The 22,081-nt window shown below is 41.1% G+C and overlaps 1 protein-coding gene across 1 annotated transcript in view; it reads left to right on the forward strand.

Moving 5' to 3' along the window:
- The window catches only part of Dcbld2 (discoidin, CUB and LCCL domain containing 2), a 55,779-nt gene that overhangs the window by 28,126 nt on the left and 5,572 nt on the right, over positions 1-22,081 (forward strand). Inside the window, exons 4-12 of the mRNA XM_051191709.1 lie at positions 6,968-7,019; positions 9,782-9,854; positions 10,162-10,295; positions 12,274-12,314; positions 13,162-13,377; positions 14,115-14,239; positions 17,580-17,730; positions 18,668-18,754; positions 18,895-19,020. Of these exons, the coding sequence (XP_051047666.1) occupies positions 6,968-7,019; positions 9,782-9,854; positions 10,162-10,295; positions 12,274-12,314; positions 13,162-13,377; positions 14,115-14,239; positions 17,580-17,730; positions 18,668-18,754; positions 18,895-19,020 (1,005 nt within the window). The remainder of the gene's footprint in view (positions 1-6,967; positions 7,020-9,781; positions 9,855-10,161; positions 10,296-12,273; positions 12,315-13,161; positions 13,378-14,114; positions 14,240-17,579; positions 17,731-18,667; positions 18,755-18,894; positions 19,021-22,081) is intronic.

Below are 22,081 nucleotides of genomic sequence, written 5' to 3' on the forward strand. Positions count from 1 at the left end.
CCCAGTCTCCTACCGTGGACTGTGCTTCCACAGGCGTCAAATTTGTCAAAGAGGAGCCTAATATTTAATCTCCACCTTTGAATATAGATCAACGAGATCAGCCCTATCTCACACCCTCTTGCATAGGAACAAAGATGTTTACTTACGGGGAAGTAAGGTTATTGAAACAGTGTTGCTGTACCAAGGGACGCCCACATGCTGGAGGAGTTGGCCCTTTTAATGGATTCTAGAGAATATGAAAGACTAGAGTTTCTAAGTTTGTAGCTATTGTCTTTTCTTTGTTTCTTTGTTTGTTTGTTTTCTAGCTTCTGGTAAATAATTATGGTCACCTAGGAGCAATACTTGATGTTTTGTTATCTTTAGATTCCTTTCCTATAGAAAGAAATTATTACAGTTGTATAAGTTATTACATACCACAACTAATAGAGTATAAACTGTTTTATATAGTGGTTACTGGTACTACAGGGAATTTTTTGCAAATCAATCAAGAACTCACAACAGTATGACTTAGGGAAAATCTAAACAAAAGTCCAGATTATACTATCTCAAAATACATCTATGACAGAAGCTAGTGTACTGTGATATTAAATGATTTGCTGACATATAAAATAGTTATTTTTACAGTATTATGTATGATAGATCAATCCAAGATTTTGAAATATGTGCAAATAAATTTTGAAAGACCAGTTACAAAATTCTCTGTTAATTGTACTTAAAATGTATTTTTCAAACTGTATCAAGACAACAGTATTGTTAAATTTTGAGTTGTCGTAGACAAATAGGATGCTTAGTACCAATAGAGATCTGAGACTTGCTTTTCAGAGTTAGAGGAAGGACAGAGCTTTTTATGGGATTTAAGATTACCCTTCCCCTAGCTAGGGGTTATATCTAGTGAAGAACCACCTCTGTAGATTCCGTCTCAGGGCCCGGAGAGATGCTATTGCTCAGAGCATGGAAATAAAAATAACATGCTGTGCAATAGCATGTGTATATACTTTTGTATATATTATAGAAAAGTCCCATGTAGAAGCTCTCAGCTAAGAATATAGTTAATTACACGCTGTCTGCCCTTCTAATAGAACACTGATGTTCTGACATTACAGAATAAGCAAGTAGATTCCACATCAGTATTTATTATTGTAATCTTAAATACTTTTCATTTGAATTGGTCTTTCACATTGTTGAGTCCAAAGATCTTACCATTATTTCTCAAATTTCTAATCATTTGCCAATTCTTGGAATATAGATGAAAATCTGATCACATGCCAGCAGCACCATGGTTCTTTACTATGCTTTATTTTATCCAGCCATGCATATGTGGTATGTAGTTATAGACAGCTGCTATGTGGGTGCTGAGAATTGAACCCAGGTTCTTGGAAGAGCAGCTAGTGCTCTTAACCACTGAGCCATTGCTCCAACCCCAGGTCAGTGTGATTGTATTAAAATGAAATTCCCATCTTATGCTGTCAAATGTCCTTGCCTCCAGGACCCTATAGGAGTCAACTGCCTATTATTTATCTGACTTCATTTCACTGTGGCTTAATAAGTGCTGACCATGCACCCATGTGGGGCCTTTTTAGTTTTCAAACCTACTTTCAGATCCACATATCCTAAGCCTCACTGCTTCACCCACTTAGGGTTTTAATCACATGTCTCCTTTGCAGTGACATAGTGGACATCACTCTTAAAAGTTCAAGTCTTGACCTTTTCCTAACTTCTACTTTTATTTAACTAAAGTACTTATCACCGTCTGCTTTACTATACATACTTTATACTAATATTTTCTCTTACTCTTTCCCACTTGGGGAGGTAGGTATACTTTCTATATGCAGACATTTTTTGTCTGATTGTCTTCTCACTATTGCCGAGAATACTACCTTGTCATGTTTATATATCTGATATTTGCTGAGGGAATAACTGGATGAATTGTCCACCATGGTTCTTTACTATGCTTTATTTTATCCAGCCATGCATATGTGGTATGAATTTCAAGTCAATGGTTGTTTCTTATGATTTTTAAGTTTTATAACCAATTTATCAAGATTTAATTCCTATACAGTATGGTAATTCAGTTTTTCAGAATACTGTATTCCTCGCCACGGTTTGAGAACATTTTCATCACCCTAAACCATAGCCCACAATTACTCTGAGTCAGTCTCCACTTATCAGTTTTAACTCCTTTCACTCTTCGTCACTACTTCTTATCTCTAGGTATTCTCATTCTAGACACTTCATTAAGGATGCCATAGTTTGGGATGTTTGTGACTGATGGCTTTAACTACATATTTGCCAGGTTCGTCCATTTTGTAACAAGTACTACTTTGGTTTTATAGCCAAAGTATATTCTATTGGCTAGATACACATTTGCCTTTTTAATGTTATATCTTAATACTTTTTGATATTGATTCTAGATACATGAGACATATGACTTGTCAGAATAATTTTGTGTGTCACTGTATTAATTACCTTTATGCTACTATGATAAAAGAAATTAAAAAGAAAAACACCATGACAAATGCAACTTAAAGAGAAGGAATTTATTTGAGCATATGGTTCCAGAGCATTAGGGTCCATAATGATGGGACAGGAGCAGAAAGCTGAGTTCACATCTTAAAATTCAAGCATGAAGCAGAGAAATTAAACTGGAAGTAGGTGAGGCTTTTTTATCTCAAATCCATCCATAGTGACATACTTCCACACTGAAGCTGCACCACTGAAATCTTCCCCATTGTCATCACCTGGGGACCAAGTGTTCACATGTGGGAGACATTCTCACTCAACCCCCATAGCCATCTTTCTCCTTGACACTCTACTTTGAGGCATGGACATTTCAATTATCATTTCAGTTTATCTGAGTTTGATTTCTGTGCTTTTCATCATATTTAAGAAAGCAGTGCTTAATCCAAAGTCAGTATTCCTATATTTTTTAAAGGTCTGCAGCATTAGTGCCTAAATTTTTTCCACTGTGAGTTAATATTTGTGTATGTGATATAGGTAGCTAGTTCTTTTGTGAATGGCTGTGTCATTGGACATGGATGTCATGTTGTCCCAACATTTTTACTAAACAGACTATTCCATAAGCGAACTACTCCATTGTATAATCCAGACACCACAGTTGGAATTTACTTGGCTGTAAATTTGAAGGTCTAACTCTAGACTCTTGTGGGTTTAATTTTTTCCCCATTCATCACGACAACTTCCTATTCATTGTTTGTCAGAGCCTTTGGGGCAGATGGGTTCTCTTTAACTACATCCACCTTGCCCGGGATGTGCTGTTCTTCATTGAGAGCTTTATAATAACAGTTCTCTGGAAGGCAATTTCCTTAGGAAAAGCTTTTAGGGAAGGCATGTAACTTCTTAAATCCTGAATTTGGTGGTTTTTATTTGCCTTCATGGAGTTGTAAGTGTCAGGGTTTGTACTGATGGTTTTCCTTTCCTGCCTTCAGTCTTCTTGGCTGTCAGAGTTGTCTACTTTGGGTTCTTATTCTCTTTGGAGCCTCAGTGGGATTTGAGATCCAGGTAATTATTTGCACATTAGCATGGCCTGGTGTGCAGCTTAAGCCCCACAAGGACTTTCTGCTCCAGCACCTTTGTCCGTGTGGTCTGAAGGTAATAGAGGCTGTCGCCAGTCACCTTGTGGTTAGAATGCCACACTGGAACACACAGGTACTGTTCATGGTGGGCTGTTAATTTTAGAAGCTGACTTTCTGATCGAGGTTGGACCTTCTTTTGTTCGATCAAGAGAGCAGAAAATTGATTCTCACTGATGCTGTGCAAAGGTTGTAAACAAACCCTTCTATTGGCTTGCCCTTCCTAGTGAATTAGCTAAGCAGAAGTGAACCCCCATGGATAACTCCTAAAATGCAGATTAAGTCATGGAAATTGCAGTGATTCGTACATATTGATTTCTACAAGTTGTTCTCAAAATACTGTTTCCCTTTTTGTTGAACACTACATTCAGGGTATTTTAAGACTTATTTCAATTGAGGAGTTAAAAAAAATCTTTAGAGTAGTAAAATGAAATGATGGATTATTCTGGGATTGCTTCTGAGACTATTAATGTAGCATATATACAATAACAATATGGTAGAAAGGCATCCCTAATGTTTTGACTGTCTCTTGAGATCCTATTCCTTATACTGGATTGCCTGTCCCAGCCTTAATACAAGAGGTGCTGCTTAGTTTTACCGGAACTTGATATGCTGTACTTTGTGGATACCCATGGGGGCCTGCCCTTTCTGAACAGAAACAGAGGAATGGATTGGGGGTGGGGCAGAGGGGTGGTAGGGGGTGGAAGAGGAGGGAGGGGAAACTGTAGTAAGGATGTAAAATAAATAAATTTTAAAACGGCATCTCAGTTAGGGTTTTACTGTTGTGATAAAATGCCATCACCAAAATCAACCTGGGGAGGAAAGGGTTTATTTAATCTTATTGCTTGTAGTCTATCATCCAGGGAAGCCAGGGCAGGAACTCAAGACAGAAACTGAAGAGGAGACCATGGAGGAACTGTTTCCTCGTTTGCTAATCATTGCTTGCTTGTCTTATTTATAGACAGAGGGACTACCTGCGTCAGGACAGTGTCCCTCATAGTGGGCAGGAACTCACTTACCAGTGGTTAACCCAGACAGTACCTCCACAGACTTGCCTCCATGCCAACCCTATAGAGACATTTTCTCAATTAAGATCCCTCTTTACAGATATGAGCAGGTTTGTTTCAAGTTGGGAAAACCAACCAACACAGAATGCTCATAATACTGTTATTCCCTTCTGGTCTCCTTCCAGGTTTCCCCCTGGGGTCTGGTAAGTTACTGGATGTAGCTAAACATGCTAACAAACAGAAACTTTTGTTCTTCCAGGGATTCAGTGATAAATGTTTATTCAAAGTCTCCTGTGTACCTCACACTGTAATCCTGATTTATGTAATTCCAGAAAAGTGAAAAAACACAGCTCTATTCTTTGTCCAAGGACTAGATGTTAGAGCATAATGTTGCTTATAACTTTATAATTCTATTAGCAAGTTTTTTCATGATGCAAGTTATGCTGGGAACGTGTATAATTGTGTGTTCACTAAAACAAGCAAAATAGAAGTCCTTTGGGTGGATAAAGGGATTCCACATGTGAAAGGCTAAGCAGCTCCTTTGAGGAAATGACAGTCAAGTTGGGATGTTAGCAAATAGTCAACTAGGCTTTGGGAGCAATAGAAAAGCTTTGGAGAATAGTGTATGCCCTGGGATTAAAAAGAGTATGAGCCCACAGATGCAGGAGAATGTCTGCCCATGGATGCAAGAGAGTGTGTGTCCAGGGATGCAGGAGTGTGTGTGTCCAGGGATGCAGGAGTGTGTGTGTCCAGGGATGCAGGAGAGTGTGTGTCCAGGGATGCAGGAGAGTGTGTGTCCAGGGATGCAGGAGAGTGTGTGTCCAGGGATGCAGGAGTGTGTGTGTCCAGGGATGCAGGAGAGTGTGTGTCCAGGGAGGTAGATGAATATGTGTTCAAGGATACAGGAGAGTGTGTTTCCAGGGAGGTAGATGAATATGTGTTCAGGGATACAGGAGAATCTGTGTCCAGGGATATAGATGAGTGTGTGTCCAGGGATGTAGATGAGTGTGTGTCCAGGGATGCAGGAGAGTGTGTGTCCAGGGATGCAGGAGAGTGTGTGTCCAGGGATGCAGGAGTGTGTGTGTCCAGGGATGCAGGAGTGTGTGTGTCCAGGGATGCAGGAGAGTGTGTGTCCAGGGATACAGGAGAATCTGTGTCCAGGGATGCAGGAGTGTGTGTGTCTAGGGATGCAGGAGAGTGTGTGTCCAGGGATGCAGGAGTGTGTGTGTCTAGGGATGCAGGAGTGTGTGTGTCTAGGGATGCAGGAGTGTGTGTGTCCAGGGATGCAGGAGAGTGTGTGTCCAGGGATGCAGGAGAGTGTGTGTCTAGGGATGCAGGAGAGTGTGTGTCTAGGGATGCAGGAGTGTGTGTGTCCAGGGATGCAGGAGTGTGTGTGTCCAGGGATGCAGGAGAGTGTGTGTCCAGGGATGCAGGAGTGTGTGTGTCCAGGGATGCAGGAGAGTGTGTGTCCAGGGATGCAGGAGAGTGTGTGTCTAGGGATGCAGGAGTGTGTGTGTCCAGGGATGCAGGAGAGTGTGTTCTAGGGATGCAGGAGTGTGTGTTCTAGGGATGCAGGAGTGTGTGTGTCTAGGGATGTAGAAGACAGCCGGGGTTGTGAGAAACCTTAGTGTAAAAGGAGGGTTGAAAGTGAAACAAGGCCAGCCCTGTGACATGCTATAATCCAGGCTTTGTTTTCTGTTCTAAGACAAGGAAGGGAAGATGCTCAGTGTCTTTTAAGTAAAAGCTTCTTTTTATGTACCCAGGACTGGGTTTTTAATTAGAGATGTGTTAGCTTTTGGTCTGATTAATTGTTGAATTTAAGTTTTCTTTAGTGCGCTGGGTCTTGAATGTGCTTAGTGATTTACAACAAAAGGCTCATTATCTGTGGAGGCCCCAGAAGATGTGGATAGTGCTGGTCCCATCATGAAGCAGTAGATGAGACTTTGACTAAAAGTTAGAACTCTAGAATTAATTTACCTCTTTTTTGTCATTGGTTTTGTTTGGGCTTTTTTCTGTTTATAAACAAAGTAAGATCATTTTAAGTCCTAATAACCAAAAATATTTTTCTTTGTGTTTTGAGGGTTGTATTTTATGGAAACCACTAAGGAATATATAAATTCTACTTCTCTATGTACTACATAAGATGTCTGACTTCAGGAAGTGATATAGTAAAAAACAGTATTAAGGAAAACAGGTCCAGAAATGGATACATCAAATGAGAGAAACTGTTTAACAAAAATTTATGAAATTATAGGTAGTAATATTTTGAAATTTAGATGAATACAATTTTATATTATTTTATAGTATTTTAGTACAATTAATAAGTCTTATTGAATAGCTTTTTTTTTTTTTTTTTTACTTTTTTTCTAGATCTAATCACTTGCTTGGATAATATAACTAAATTTTGGGAACCTGAGTTCAGGTATGAACTTGTGCATGTGTGTGTGTGTGTGTGTGTGTGTGTGTGTGTGTGTGTGTGTGTGTTACAGCACACCTCTTCATTCTCCTTCTTTTATAGTGCAGGTTAATATGTTATATTAAGTGTGATACATAGCTATCATTGTTTAAGACCACAATCAAACCATGCTTGTTTAAAAGTCATCCACTTGCCCTATTTAAATTTTACTTTAATTATAGTAGTTACATCTCCAAAACAGAAGTATAACTTTAATTTCATTTTTCTTTTTATGTAGAAGTATATGAGACAGTCTCACTTTGTGGCCCAAGCTGGCCTAGAACTCAAGATCCTCCCTCCTCTGTGATGTGCCATGGCTCTAGGTAACTTAGGGATGCTCTGAAGGTCAAGGAATCTCCTAAATCTGGCAGCACTGCTCCTAAAAGTAGAAAAGCTGTTCTTTCTCAATTCTATTTTAATATTTTTATCCTTTGAAGGTCTCATACATTTATATAATATGCATCGTTAATACCCATCCACCACTACTTCCCTTGAACTCCCCAAGTACTTTCTATCCCATCTCCCTTCCAACTTCATATCCTCTCTTTTAATTGATTGGCTTGCCTTCATGCTCATGGGTGAGTGACCATCCACTGCGGTAAGAGCAGCATACCAAATGGCCAAATCCCCAAAGGTGAACAACTCTCCCTCTCTCAACCACCATCTAAGTGTTCTCCAGATAGGCTTGATAGATATAGATAGGTAGACAGACAGATGATATATTCATAAATAGATGATGGATGATATGTTCATAAATAGATGATAGACAGAGTTTTATTTATGAATAGATGATTAGATATATGATATATTCATAAACAGACAGATAGATGATATGTTGGTAGATGGTAGGTAGGTAGGTAAATAGATAGACAAACTGACATAGACTATCATAGGGTTCTTAGTGTTCTTACTCAGTACCTGCCTACAATATCTCTGCTTATGACTTTGTCTTGTACTTAGACAAGAATTGACTCCTTCATTTCCCATTTCTAATCTCGCTTGACTTTGTTCTGTTAGTTACACTTCTGGCATTTAGTTTTCTAAAATACAAGTCTGATATTCCTTCTTTAAACTCTGTATTATAATTGTTTTAAAGCTGTGTAGATTCCCTAACCTAGTTTCCAGGGCCTTTAACGAGTAGCCCTTGGGTCTTCTCTTCAATCTTGTCTCTGGACACAGTGTATTTTCCTCACTACTTAGCAGAACAGGTTCATTTTTTTCAGTGCCCTTCTCATTAATTTCCGCCGTGCTGGCACTCCCCTAAAGAACCTTTATTTTATCTTTAAGAATAGATCTGGGGCTAGGGAGAGCCACTGATACTCCATTATAAGGATGTGAGTTAAGTCTCCCAGAACCCACATAAAAAGCCGAGCACAGCCTCACAGTATAATCCCAGTGCTGGGGAGGTAGAGGCAGGAGGACGCCTGAGGCTCAGCGTCAGCCAGCTTAGCCTACTTGGTGAGTTTGAATTCTAGGTTCAGAGAGAGTTTGTCTCTCTAAAAACTAAGGCAAAGAAGTATTGGGGAATGTGCCTAGCATCGACTCTATTCTCTACACACAAATGAACATGCATTCATGCAGATGCACACAAATAGGTAAATATGTGTGCATATCACAGTTATTTCTGTGGAAAACATGCTACCTTCAGTGCTGTTCAGTGTGTCCTGAACAGCATGATGGAGGGCCAGCTGGGTCCCTTCTGACCTGCAGCACTGCTGTACCTCCCACAGTGGAGCTCTCATTACACCTCCTGAGCGCCATACTGTCCCTCATGCTCCCTCAGCTCTCACCCATGAGTCCTTGTAATCTCTCTCCTTCCTAGAAGCCAGAATAACCTATCTAAAAGTTTACCCATTGGTTGCACATGTAAGCTGTCACCATCCTTTACTGGCTTTCCATTTTTATTTTAAAAATGTATCCCTACTTCGTAGCCCACAGACTTCTGTAGGATCTGGGTCCTGCACTTCTCCCTAGCTTCGTTGTACTCGGTACCATTTCATGACTACACCAAAGCATCCTCAGGGCCATGCTTTTCCTAGATCCTGACACGTATTTCCCATCAGTGACTTACATCAGTGACATCTGCTAGCTCGAATAAGCTATGTCCAGTCCTGTAAGAGGAGCCTAGCCCTGTGACTCAGGTGCACTGTCCTTGTCTGTAAAATGGAAACAAAAATAACAAAAGTACCTCCTACGTAGAATTCTTGTGTGGATTACCTGAGATGCTCAGGATGCTCCCTCCTATATAGCAAATTTGCTGAATGTATATATTTTATTAAGCAATTCTCCCAGTTATTTACAAATCCCCTCCCCCACCCCAAATATCTCTAAATACTGGCTGAATGTTTTCTGCTATTTGAATATGAAGTTCAGTGACAGGACCATATTTTATTTGATTAACATTCATAAGTCACAGACCTCATCGAACAACATAGTGGACACTGAGGGACATGGCGAATAGATCCTAGAGTAGAAAGGTGTCTGCTGCTCATGACGAAATAAAATAATCAAGGAGTTGTAGACAGAATATTTTTGCCAGTATGTTCCATGTGAATGGGCAGAGGAAAGTCTAAATGGGCTTCTTAACTAGGGCCGGCTCCGTGCCATGCTGGGGTTGTACTCTACACTGAACTGAATCAGCGTGTATTGAAGTGTATGGGATTTCTCTTTGGGGTATTTTCCCACAGGAAGTGAACATTCAGTAATCTTTCACTTGTTTTCATTCTCAGTAAATACTGCCCAGCTGGCTGTCTACTCCCTTTTGCTGAAATATCTGGAACAATTCCTCATGGATACAGAGATGTAAGTTGAATACAGACTTACTTTACTGCTGTGTATACTGTTATTTTAAACTCAGAAATGCTTAGGATGCCACCTGATTTCCCAAGATGCCGATATACTATGTGTGTCTGTCTTTTCATGTGCTTGAAATGATGCCTCTGTAGTAAAACCTAACTCTTCTGCTACAAATGTTTTGTTACAATAACTTGTATTTCTGAGAACCTGCCCAGATAAGCTAGTTTCTGGAAAAAGTACAAGTATCTTGCTTATGAATAATAGTAAGAAAAGTTCATTTGCTTTGTTTGCTTGTTTGTTTTGTTTTTTCAAGTCTTCGCCATTGTGCATGGCTGGAATCCACGCAGGAGTAGTGTCAAATGTCCTGGGTGGCCAGATCAGTGTTGTGATTAGCAAAGGTACCCCGTACTATGAAAGCTCTTTGGCTAACAACGTCACTTCCGTGGTGTAAGTGCACTTTTTCTTTTCTTTTTTTTAAGAAAGCATACTGGGGAGTAGAGTTGTGTGTGACACTGTTCTTGGGGAGACATAAACAAATGCCACCAGAGAGACACCCAATGACAGCACCATAGTCCAGTGTGGTGAACCAATGAGCTTTATGAGGGTTTCTTACCGGAATAGGGTGATAGCGCACAGAAACGGGAAACCTGGGGCTCATTGCACACCCAGCCTGTGGGCTGACCACCAGGATGGAGGTGTCCTTTCCAGAGGCTCACTGGTCCTGCACTGCTTGCCTTGTTCTGCAGTGCGAAGGTTGTCCTTCGTGACCACTGCCGCTTTTCTCGGCTTTGAAATGAGAGTCTGGAATGAGAGCCTAGGAGTTTCTGGGCAAGGTCATACTTTCTTTGAAGATAAGATTCAAAAGATAAAAACCGTGGGCCTTGTAGTTTGTGCAACCCAGAGCGGACTGAGGCTGACTGAAATAGTTACTAGAACATAAAGTTTGACATAAAGCAGAGGCAGTATTGTGAAGTTCCTCATCACAAGGGTAGTAAATGTGGATTCTCTTGGTCTCTACGGCATTCAGGTATTTTGTAAAACACAGACAAGGCATCCAAATCAGGGCCAATTGAAACATTAAATAAAAATACAGTATTAGCAGTCTGCTTCTAAAATCTTGCTTCTTCCATGTGCTTAGTCCTGCAGGTGTACTAACCCTAACTGCAGCCTGCTTCCTTTTAGGAGGAAAGTGCATGGTGCATATCCAGGACACGATAGAGTAACGGCACGCTTTTCTTTGAAAATTGTCTTAGCAGCCAGGCGTGCAGGCACATGCCCGTATTCCTAGAACAGGGAAGGCAGATGCAGAGAGTTATGAGTCTGAGGCCAGCTTGGACTACACAATGAAACCCTGTCTCTTAAAAACAAACAAAAACATGCCTGCTCCACTCATTCTTGTTTGTTTTATCCACAGCCTTTTGATTGCAGGGAAAATATTCTTAGCCTATTGTCGTGCAAAAGAGCCTAGCTGCCTTCCTTTTGTTTTTTGCTACATGATTTTATGCACATCGTTTCGGTGTTTTACCTTTAGAGTTTGGAGGCATGTGTAGTTGAACATTTGTAGATTTTGATATCCTCCAGGGAGTATGGGATGTCCTGAAACTGGTTTCTACAGATATCAAGGGACAACTGCATGTTTCTAGGATTCTCATGGAACACAAGATGGGTGTGGTGGTTCAGGACTGCAGTTCCTGGGCTTTTGCAGTAGAGGCAAGAGCATCAGGAACTCACATGCAAGCTGTGCTATTTAGTGAATTCAAGACCAGCACAGGCTTATGAGAGAGACCATATCTCAAACAAAATAAAAAAGACTTTGTATCCTCTTGTGACCACTTGAGCACTGTGTTGAGGAAGAAGTGTAACTGAGCACCCTCCAGGTCTCCTGGAGTCTTCCCTGTTCTTTTGTCCTGTCACAGGACAAGTTCTTCTCCTGTCTCACCCTCCATCCTTATCAGCTCACCCACTCTGCCCATCCCTTTGAAGTCCAGATGTGATGTTGCAGCTCACTCTCAGACGTGCTGATGTTCTCTAAGGGAAACGCAGTCTCTTTGCTAGTAGCCAACTCTATGTGCTTACACTTGAATCTCACCTCATTCTCTGAAATGCATGTTCTTTCGCAGAATTAAAGAAAAAAAAAGTTTTACGTATTTATTTCATGAAAAAGAAATAAAAATTAAAGGTTACATGGCACATTTGCGCAATCACGTGTGAACCTAGATGCTAGATTTATAGAAAAATTGTTCACGGTAATTTCACAGGTTGTTTTACTTAGAAAAAAAGAAATTTGTAATGCATGCCACCTGACTTGTAATCATGGGCTTTTCTGGGCCCTTTAAACAACAGGAGAAAGTAATGCTTCACTATAATGAATATAAGGAAGCTACATGTTGATTGAGTATCACATGAGACCCTTTCTCTCTTTCAGGGGCTATTTATCTACAAGTCTGTTCACATTTAAGACAAGTGGTAAGCCTTCCATGGACTTGGCATCATCTTTGCATAATAGCTGATGTATTGAGCACCACCAGGCACCCAGTGACTGCTGAGTTGTTTATTCTTTGTCATTGGCTTTCAAGAACACTGGGAGTAAAATAGAGACCCAATTATATAAAGAATAGACTAAATCCGAAGTTCACTAGCCACAGGGTTTTATAAACGACTTTGATCCCTTTGAGAGCATGATTTGAACTTGTGTGAAGAAAGAACTCATTCATGCCACTTGTCTGAAAGCTTAAAGTTAGACAGGGAAGGCTTTACAAGAAAAATACAACAAATGAGTAAAACCTAGGAGAGGTCCAGGAGGACACTGCCTTCTAGCCTGTTGGCTAGAGACAATGTAGTGTATCTCCACAGACTAACAGCTAATGCTTGTAAATGAGTCTGGTCAATCCCTCAGATCCATGGCTTTTATACCTACAGATTGGAACGATTTAGAGGAAAAATGTTTCTATGCTGTGTAGACTTTTTTCCATGTTGTTTTTCCCTAAACAATATAGTGTTAAATCTGTGTATGTCACATTTGTATTTCCTTAGGCGTTATAAGTAGCCCAGAGGTGACATAAAGTTGACAGATAGCACACTATGTGCCAGTACTGTCCCATTTTCTATAAAAGAAGACAAGCATTTGCAGATTTTAGTATCTGCCAGGCAGCAAGGGATGTTCAGAATTGGCCCCCATAGACAGCGAGGGACAATGCACCTGAGGATCAGGAAGCAGTTGCTCAGTTGTGCAGTCACAAGTCTCCAGTAAGCACTGTTGTAGAGATTTCAGATTGACCTCTAGAAACCAAAGTGATCTTCCTCTCTACCCCAGGCTGTTATGGGACTCTGGGGATGGAATCGGGTGTGATTGCCGATCCCCAGATAACAGCGTCATCTGTGCTGGAGTGGACTGACCACATGGGGCAGGAAAACAGCTGGAAGCCAGAGAAGGCTCGGCTGAGAAAACCTGGGCCTCCCTGGGCTGCCTTTGCCACTGATGAGCATCAGTGGCTGCAAATCGACCTGAATAAGGAGAAGAAGATAACAGGTTAGGAGTGGAGTGGCTGCCGCACCTCTGGCACTGGACTGATTTGGAAACCCCGTGACAGCTGAAAGTTCCAGAAACTAGGTCACGGAAACATACAAAGCGTCAGCTTTGGTGTGCCTCACTGGTGTTGATGTTGCTGGGGATGCTTTTATAAATTCTGCCAAAGGAGGAATTTGCATTTAATTTTTAATAGCTCTGTTTTATTTTAATATGATCCTTTTCAGGTAGAGTTTCAGTGAAGTGATCTTTGAGACTTCTAAAATAGTAGCCTCTTAACAGTTTTTAAGAAATTTATAGTTAAAGAGAGTACATTTTAAGGGCTAGAAGTAACTTACATTCTATATGTGCTGACTATGAATTTAACTTAGAAGAACTTAGAGTGATCAGGATAATTGAAATTGATTTTGAGGCTTTTGTTAAAAGGTTAATTTTGCCTTGCTACTGAAAATACCAATCATCATGCTTAATGCTCTTTCCCAGAAAAATTATTCTTAGTAGTTGAAATGTGCCTTCTAATACAAGCTGCGAAGGCACCATAGTTCTTCCCTAGCATGTGCCCATAATCATTCCCACATCTCCAAAGGAGCAAAGCCAGGGCCTTACTATTAGGACAAAAACTGCCCACAGAGATGCAAACACGCCACAGACAGGAATTCTTACAGGTGCATCGTAGGTGGTTACAGCTGCCTTTGGGAGTCTGTCCTGTGCACTAATGAAAGCAACTCTTTATTCTCCAGGTATTGTAACCACTGGATCTACCATGGTAGAACACAATTACTATGTGTCTTCCTATAGAGTTCTATACAGTGACGATGGGCAGAAATGGACTGTGTATAGAGAGCCTGGTGTGGAGCAGGACAAGGTAAAGTGGGCCTGTGCTGGAAGCCATAGAATCTCTCTAGTTCATACTTAAGTATCATGTCTTACACTGCTCTCCACTGGGTATTCTAGGCACTGTTTGTTATTGTCTTCACTTATGAATAGGCTTGGAAAATTGTCAGGTCTTTGTGATTATGTGAGAAGGACTGACTTTTGTTACTGAATTTTTAATCTAAGTATTTTGGCTACTAGAGTAAAAACTTCTGAATAGTTACATTCAATGTCTTGTCTTTGCAAAGTCCCCCAAATGATGCTCTCTTGACTTCCTTCTCAGATTTCAGCTATAGGCTAGAGGGAAGGGAGTCAGAGCCGAAAGCTAAAGAACACTGAAGATCGCCTCGCCAGTTTCTGTGTCAGTACAGTCAGTTTTCCTATGTGCAGCATTGCCGAATTTCTCAGCAATACTAACGGCACGTTTGTCTTAGTTAGCAAGAGATTGTGGAAACTGGCATTGGCCAAGCGGGGGATGAAATGGAAGAGGAGGTGGAGGCGTTTTGCTCGGGTGTCTGTCCCACTCCAGGTGTCTGGAGAGAGTCTTTACGTGGAGTAATCTCCATCCCCAAGGGAGAGGAACTGATGGCATTTTGTGTCAAGGAGACTTGCAGGGTTTTCCTTCAAATACTTTCTCTCCCCCACTTACTTCATCATCTCTTGAGGTGACCCCACAATGGCACTGGTGCATTCATCTTTTTTCTTTTCCTTCTTTCATTAAAATCTTACCTCTCCATGGTTCAGCTTGGAGATTTCCTCTGTGTGTTTGTTTTTGCCTTTCCATTGTTTTATTCTTCTTCGGTGTCTAATCTCTTAGCCCCATCTAGTGCATTTTTCTAACTTCAATCCTGTATTTTTCCCTTGTTTATTTTCACCTGGAGTTGTACATTTCTCTTTCTTGTCTTTGTCACATGAAACATGAAGGATATAACTCTTTCGGTGTGCTTATCCAGTAACTTTACCCTGCATATCACAGTGCCAGCCCTTATGCCATTGATGACTTTTAGTTGTCATTATTAGTCCTTTATGTGTTTGAGCTTTATTCTGGGGTGCAATTAAGCTTTGGGGCAACATTTTTTCTTCTGTTCAGATCTTGATTTTAAGTATTGCTGGCAGGGCTGAGCACCTTTGGGTTCTAACTTGCCAACCACCATTGAGACTATGTGTTATGACACTTCTCCAGTGTGTCCTGGAGATGTGGAGTGTTTTGAAGCCTATGGCATTTGAAGATTGTTCTAATGTCCTGGGGTTCTTTTTCTGATTCTCAACTGTGTCTTTGCTTATGGCAGAGAACTTAAGGGAAACCCCCTTGCAGAGCCTGGTAGCCTTTCTCTAGCCCATCCATTCCTGCTGCCCTTCACTCTGTTCCTTTCCAGTCCCTCACTCTACTAAACTCTACCCCAGAATTCTAGGTGTCCATTGGCCTCATGGTCTCTGGCTCTGCCTGCTCCACCAAAAGATCAGCAGGTTCCCTATGGGATCCTCTTGCCCTGTGGCCTGGAAACTCAGCAGTCAGCACTGATAAGCGGGGCTTGCCTTGTCTGTTCCCCTTCTCTGTGGTTCTTACCCGCTGCTCCCTGTTGTCCAGGGTCTTGAGAACTACTGTCATGCACTTTGCCGTTTCCTCAGTTGTTTGCGGCTGAGGTCCAGTTCTTGTCACTCAGTTACAGACAGAAGAGAACGTTTTTACACTGATTTGTATCAAAAAGCAGCCTCTCTTCTCACTTCATCCTGTCCTTTTGCTCATTCCTTGGGTAATTGATGTATTTGTTTTCACATGCCATCTGAGTCTGCACACAAATACAGACAGACCCTAAATTTGATTTTATTTCAGAAAACATGACCAACATATTTCCTAAACTTTCATAATCTATTGCTTTCCAATATTACACCATCTCTGTGTGTGTTTGTGTATGGGGAGAATGAGAGAATGGGTGGGAGGTAATACCCTGTATGACATACTCCTCCAGTAGGGTTTTCTTTCTATCCTTATTTTTCCTAAGGCTATCTTCGAACCTCCCTGTGCACTGGATTCTCAGTAAACGTTGGTAGATCAGCTATTTTGAGACGGGGTCTTACAGAGCCTAGCCTGGATTTAAGCTGTATAGTGAGGGTGATCATGAACCTCTGATTCTTCTGCTTCTACCACCGGGAGCCTGGGATTGTAGACATGCTGCACCCCAGCCAGTCTTATGTGGTGACGGAGCAGGATTTGGAGCTTTGTGCACACGAGCAAGCCCTTTACCAACTGTGCTGCACCCCAGCCTTTGCCTATAGTTTTGTCCCGAATGTTGTTTCAGTCAGTTCCTGTTCTCTGATAACAAAGCTGCAAGTGTCTGCCTTTAGCTCATCTCAGAACAGTGTCAGAGGAAATCGTAGAAGCTTACAGAAGTGGAGGTTATTAGACTCTTAGAGCAAACCTTCTAGCTCCTAATGCATCTTCCAAAGTGTATAATCTGGTTACACGTGGACGGGCCAAAAAAAGAAATAGTTCTTATACTTGGGGCCGGCTTGTCCGGTGTGTGCATGTTCTCAGAGGACTCAGTCAAGTCAGCTCCCTGCTGCTGGCCACCCTTATTCTATGGGTCACTCTTTCTGTGCCCTGCCTTGGAGACCATTTATAGCAAGTATGTGAAAATTCTTTATAAGAACTGGCAGAGATGAGGGAATGAGGTGATCACTTCAAATTATGCTTTTACTTAAGATTGCTTATGTAATGCATTTTTAGCTGTTTAGTTACAGTCACTATTAGATGGAACACTGTTTCAGAGTTATTTTATTGTCACTTCAAGTAAGCAACAAGTAATGAAAACTGGGATTGTTATGAGGGGAATGTCATGATGCAGTTGGTCCAGCAGGGGGAGACAGAGGCTTGTTTACATTTGCTAGTCCGGGTCCAGCAAAAGGAGAAAAAATGTATGTGAGTGAAGAGAGTCAACCAGTCCCTTGTGTGATCAGCTCCTTTTCACTTTAAAAATAAAATCAATATGTTTAAATAATCATTAATTCCACAGGTACTGGGGCTGATAGCTTATTGATACAATTAACTGTGTCACTGCAATTGAAACTTCTCCCAAATTGCCAGGTTAGCCCTCCGGTTCAGTTCTTAAGCCATCATAAACGTGTTTTTGTAGTTAGTGTTTCCCTCATATAGACTCCAGTGGAAAATGTGCAACATCTTAATCATGTTTTTCCCAGATTGCAATTGAGGCATTTTCTGAGAAGTCTGTTCTATTGTCATACTTTACAGATGTTGTTGAACATGCTTAAATGGAGCAGTCCAGTTCTGGTCTCTTTTGATGTAAAATGCCAATTTTTGTTATTTTTTAAAGATATTTCAAGGAAACAAAGATTATCACAAGGATGTTCGTAATAACTTTTTGCCACCAATTATTGCACGTTTCATTAGAGTGAACCCTGTCCAATGGCAACAGAAAATTGCCATGAAAGTGGAACTCCTCGGATGCCAGTTTACTCTCAAAGGTAAAGAGTCAGTGTGTATGCCAGTGGTCTGCTCAGCTTCCCTTTCCAGTTCCCTTCTTAACTGACACTTAGTAATCACATGGATAGACATTTCTGTGCATGTATGCAGATATAATGATGAGGGTAATGGGCTTTTCTGTCACTTCAAGTCCATATAATTTCTTTGTATTGGAAACCTTTCAAAGTCCTCTCTCTAGTAGGAATTTCTCGTCTTTTTTTTCTTATAAAAAGCTGCACATCAGAATGGTTTGAAAACGCAAATGAAAAGGCAGGATTATCCCATCTCCAGTCTTAAAGAGTCTCATCAGCCTAGTGTGGTGAGATGTGCACCAGAGATTTAAACAGCAGCCTTAGCATAAGGAGCTTTTATTTCCAAGTAATTCAAAACTGTAATAATTCACTCAATATTTTATAACATTTTAATGTTATTTACTCCTTTTTTTTTTTTAAGACAAGGTTTTCTTGTGTAATAGTCCTGGCTGCCCTGAAACTCACCTTGTAGACTAGGCTGGCCTCAAACTCAGAGATCTGCCTGCCTCTGCCTCCCAAGTGCTGGGATTGCAGGCGAGCACCACCATCCCCTGGCTATTATTTACTGCCATGATCCACAAAATTCCCACTGTGCCTGATGTAGCTGGCTGGTTGTACATATGTATTCAATGCACTGAATGTGGCATACCCTGATTATAGCTGTGGAGTAGCCTTCTGCTCTCCAGTATTCTTCTAAGTGTCTGTTAATGATTATTTAAATGCTGAAAATCCTTAGGTTTTTTTTTTTTTTCCTGCACTTAATGTGGAGTATAATTATCCATCTGGATTTTGAGATTTAAAATTGCTCTACAGAATTTGTTTAGGAAATGTTGACCATTTAACATCAGTCTTTTTAAGGTTTATTTTTTAAAGCAAAATATGTAAACATTTCTAAACCATTTTTAAGGCCGTCTTCCAAAGCTTACTCAACCTCCACCACCTCGGAACAGCAATAACCTCAAGAACACTACAGCTCATCCCAAACTAGGAAAAGGTATGAGAGTTCGATATGCTCTGGATTTATGACATAATGTCCTATAAGTATATCTAAAACATTATAAAAAATCAACTTATCTTATCAAGGTGCTAATGATTTATATATATACATATATATATTTTCAAATTCTTTTCAAGGTCGTGCCCCTAAATTTAACCAAGCACTTCAGCCTCGAAGTAGGAATGAACTTCCTGCACAGACATCACAGACAACTGCCACTCCTGATATAAAAAATACAACTGTAACTCCCAATGTAACCAAAGGTAGGCAGACCAGACCAGGTGTGGACTCTGTTACCCGGTGGGGCTTCTTGTTTTCAACTCGGGGTTTCCAGCTCTCCAGTTCACGGACGTCATCTGTATTTTTGCAGCTCATCTAAAGAAAATGAACTTCTCTCCTTAGGGAAAAGCTCCCATGTACCTAAGTCTGTTCTCTGGTACATATAAGCCTGGTGCTTAACTGTTGCCCTGGGCTGCTCTGTAGGCCGCCCCGTATGACACCCGTCAACTAAGGACACAGTCTCAAGCTCAGATACGTATCACTTCTAGAAATGATTAAGCCACAGCAGTAAACAAGCTTTTTTACCCACAGAATGTGTTGCTTCACAAAGGAGATGTTGATAGAGGAGAGGAAAAAACAAAAATACCCAAAAATTCTACCCAAAAATTCTTTTGGGTAGAAACAAATACTTCAAGTAACATTCATTATTTTTTTAAAAAAAAAAAAAAATCCTCTGCTTTCTATACATTTGTAATTTTGATTTTTTTCTGATTATTCATTCAAGCATTAGAATTACTTCTGAACTGTATGAACGTGGTGAAACCATTGCAGTTCCTTTTACTTGTTGAAAAGAAAATTTGCAGTTAATTTCAGAAAATAAAGTACCAGTGTCATGGAATTACAGCGAGAGCTAACAGACGAAAGCCGCTCCGTTTTCAGTGGAGAAGAGTTACTAGGGAAACGCTAGGTCCGGTCTCATTAATAAAAGTGCAGAGCTCCAGGATGGTTTTATAACATCCCGAGAAGGAAACAGCAGGGCAGCAAGCTGTAAATCTGCACAGCTGCAGAGTGGGAGGGGGCGGGTGTGAAGAGAAAGTTGGCAAGCAAGGTGAGCAGCTGTGGGAGAGGAGAAGAAGGCATCCACTGGTGAGAAATAACCCCCCCCCCCCCGGGGATGGGTACACATAAGACATCTGGAAAAGGGAGAAAGAAGGCAAAGCATGCTTGGTGCCAGGCTGTGGTTCTGGGTTCAGTGATACTGGACTGACCCCAGGCTCTTATGTCCCCTCACTGAGGGTTGTACCAGGGACTCGTGGCTAGAAATAAAAGTAGAGAGACAGTTGGTGGAAAAAGCACATCAAGAGTGGAAAGCCCCGAGATGTGTAGCCCTCTCTCTGTAAGACCTTTAACCGCACAAACTCCCGTTTGTATCACCGGCTTTTCTCACGCGTTCTCAGCTTGTACATGATCTCGGGTGGGGAAAGCTTCCAGTCCTGGCGTATAGTCTCAATGTTTCAGTCGCTACTCTCCGACCACTAGAAGGCGCTTCACCCACCCCTTCTAGAATCTAATAACTACTTTCATTTTCTAACAGTTTGTATACATTCAGATAGCTTTCTGCAGCTTTCCATACATGAGCTTCTTTCATGTCTTATCTTCTTCACGGGGTAGGGAAAGCTAAACAGAAATGGGAGTTCTCAAGGCAAGTAGAACTGAGCATATCCCAGGAACCACCCCCAGCTTCCCAGTAGTAAAGCAAATGTGCTATGTTTTTTTTTTTCTTTCTTTTTTCAAATATAAGCTGAATTGTTTGTGTTTACATAAGAAGATGAGAAGACAAACTCAGATGTGTTCCTTGGACACCATCCACCTTTTCTGTCAGATTGGGTCTCTTTCTGGCCTACAACTTGCCAGCCGAGCAATGTTAGCTGGCTGTCGAGCCTCCCAGATCTGCCCATCTCTGCCTCCACTGTGTTGCCAACACTCGGGGCTTTTTGTGTATTTAACATGGGTTCTGGACAAAGAATTCAGGACCTTGTGCTTACAAGGCCGCAGCTTCACTAGCTCCTGTGTCTAGTCAGATGTCGTAATGTCTGGGCTTTAATCAGAGTAGCCATGTATATAAACCTGTACTGTTCCCTCCAGCTATTAAAAAAAAACAAGAAAAGGATATTTTTATTTTTCTGATCTCTGAAGGCTTCCTGGCCCCAGTCATGATTCTAATTTATCTACTACTGCTGCTGCTACTACTCCTCTTCCTCCCGGAGAAAATCATATCGTGGTCAGATGTGTGATGGCAATCTTAGAGATGTCTCCAGTGAGCTCTTCCCCTGTTCTCTCCTAAAGCTATTTTAAATACTCCCCATATTCTCAAACACTTGACCAAAAGAGTTTTCACTCACCCACCATTTCCTCTCCACCTTTACAAGGTGGAAACCATAAAAAGGAAAATCCCTTTTTGGGAGGAGCCTGCAGACTTAACCTTTAGCCTCTGTCTAAGACATTTGTAAAGGAAGCCGCCTGTGCTGCCCATACCCAATCCCATCCCCGGGACCTGGTTACTCATACATCTGTTTCCTAAGTACCTGATGTTGCCGTCACCCTGTCCTGTTCTCTTCTGTGGAATGTGTCTTCCTCTTGGGTACAGGGTAAAGGAGATGCTGTGGGTTAGACACACAGTGGCCACTCTGAGCCCTCGGTGACTTATCCTGCCCACTGACGGCAGAGGACTGAGGAGTGAAGGAAGGAATTACTGTTCCAAGTAGCTTTAAGCGGACCATTTTCAGTGAACCGAGATGAGGATGGGAAGTGATGTCTACATCCCTGCCTACTCCAGCATCAAGTGTGTTTCTGACTATTTAAGCACAGATTGCTTCTGTGCTTCGCTCCTCTGCTACCTGGCCATATCTACAGAGACTTTGTTGTGATATTGTAGCATCACTTTTGGTTGCTAGATTATCTCATCTATAGTGAAGATATCACAGTTCATCACTGGATCTTCATATTCCAGTTTTCACTCTTCTGTAGAAACAGGAATGGACATCTTTGAAGGATGTTTCTTTGAATATCTTGATGTCTTCCCAAGAATAAATTATTGATGTAAAATGACAGCTTTTAATGGGTTCCTATGCATACTGCCTCAAGACATCAATTGGAAATACAGTATTCATAGTCTCGTCAACAAACCTGTTTCCTGTCCAACAAATGCCTAATCTTTTAATGGAAAAAGTAGAACCTTGTTTTGATTTTAACAGGTATTTCTTTGAAGCTGAGGCTTGCTTGTATTTTCTTAATGGATTGCCGGTTGACCATGAACTTGTTACC

The sequence above is a fragment of the Phodopus roborovskii genome, unplaced genomic scaffold (assembly GCF_943737965.1).
Source record: "Phodopus roborovskii unplaced genomic scaffold, PHOROB, whole genome shotgun sequence".
Taxonomy (NCBI): Eukaryota; Metazoa; Chordata; class Mammalia; order Rodentia; family Cricetidae; genus Phodopus; species Phodopus roborovskii.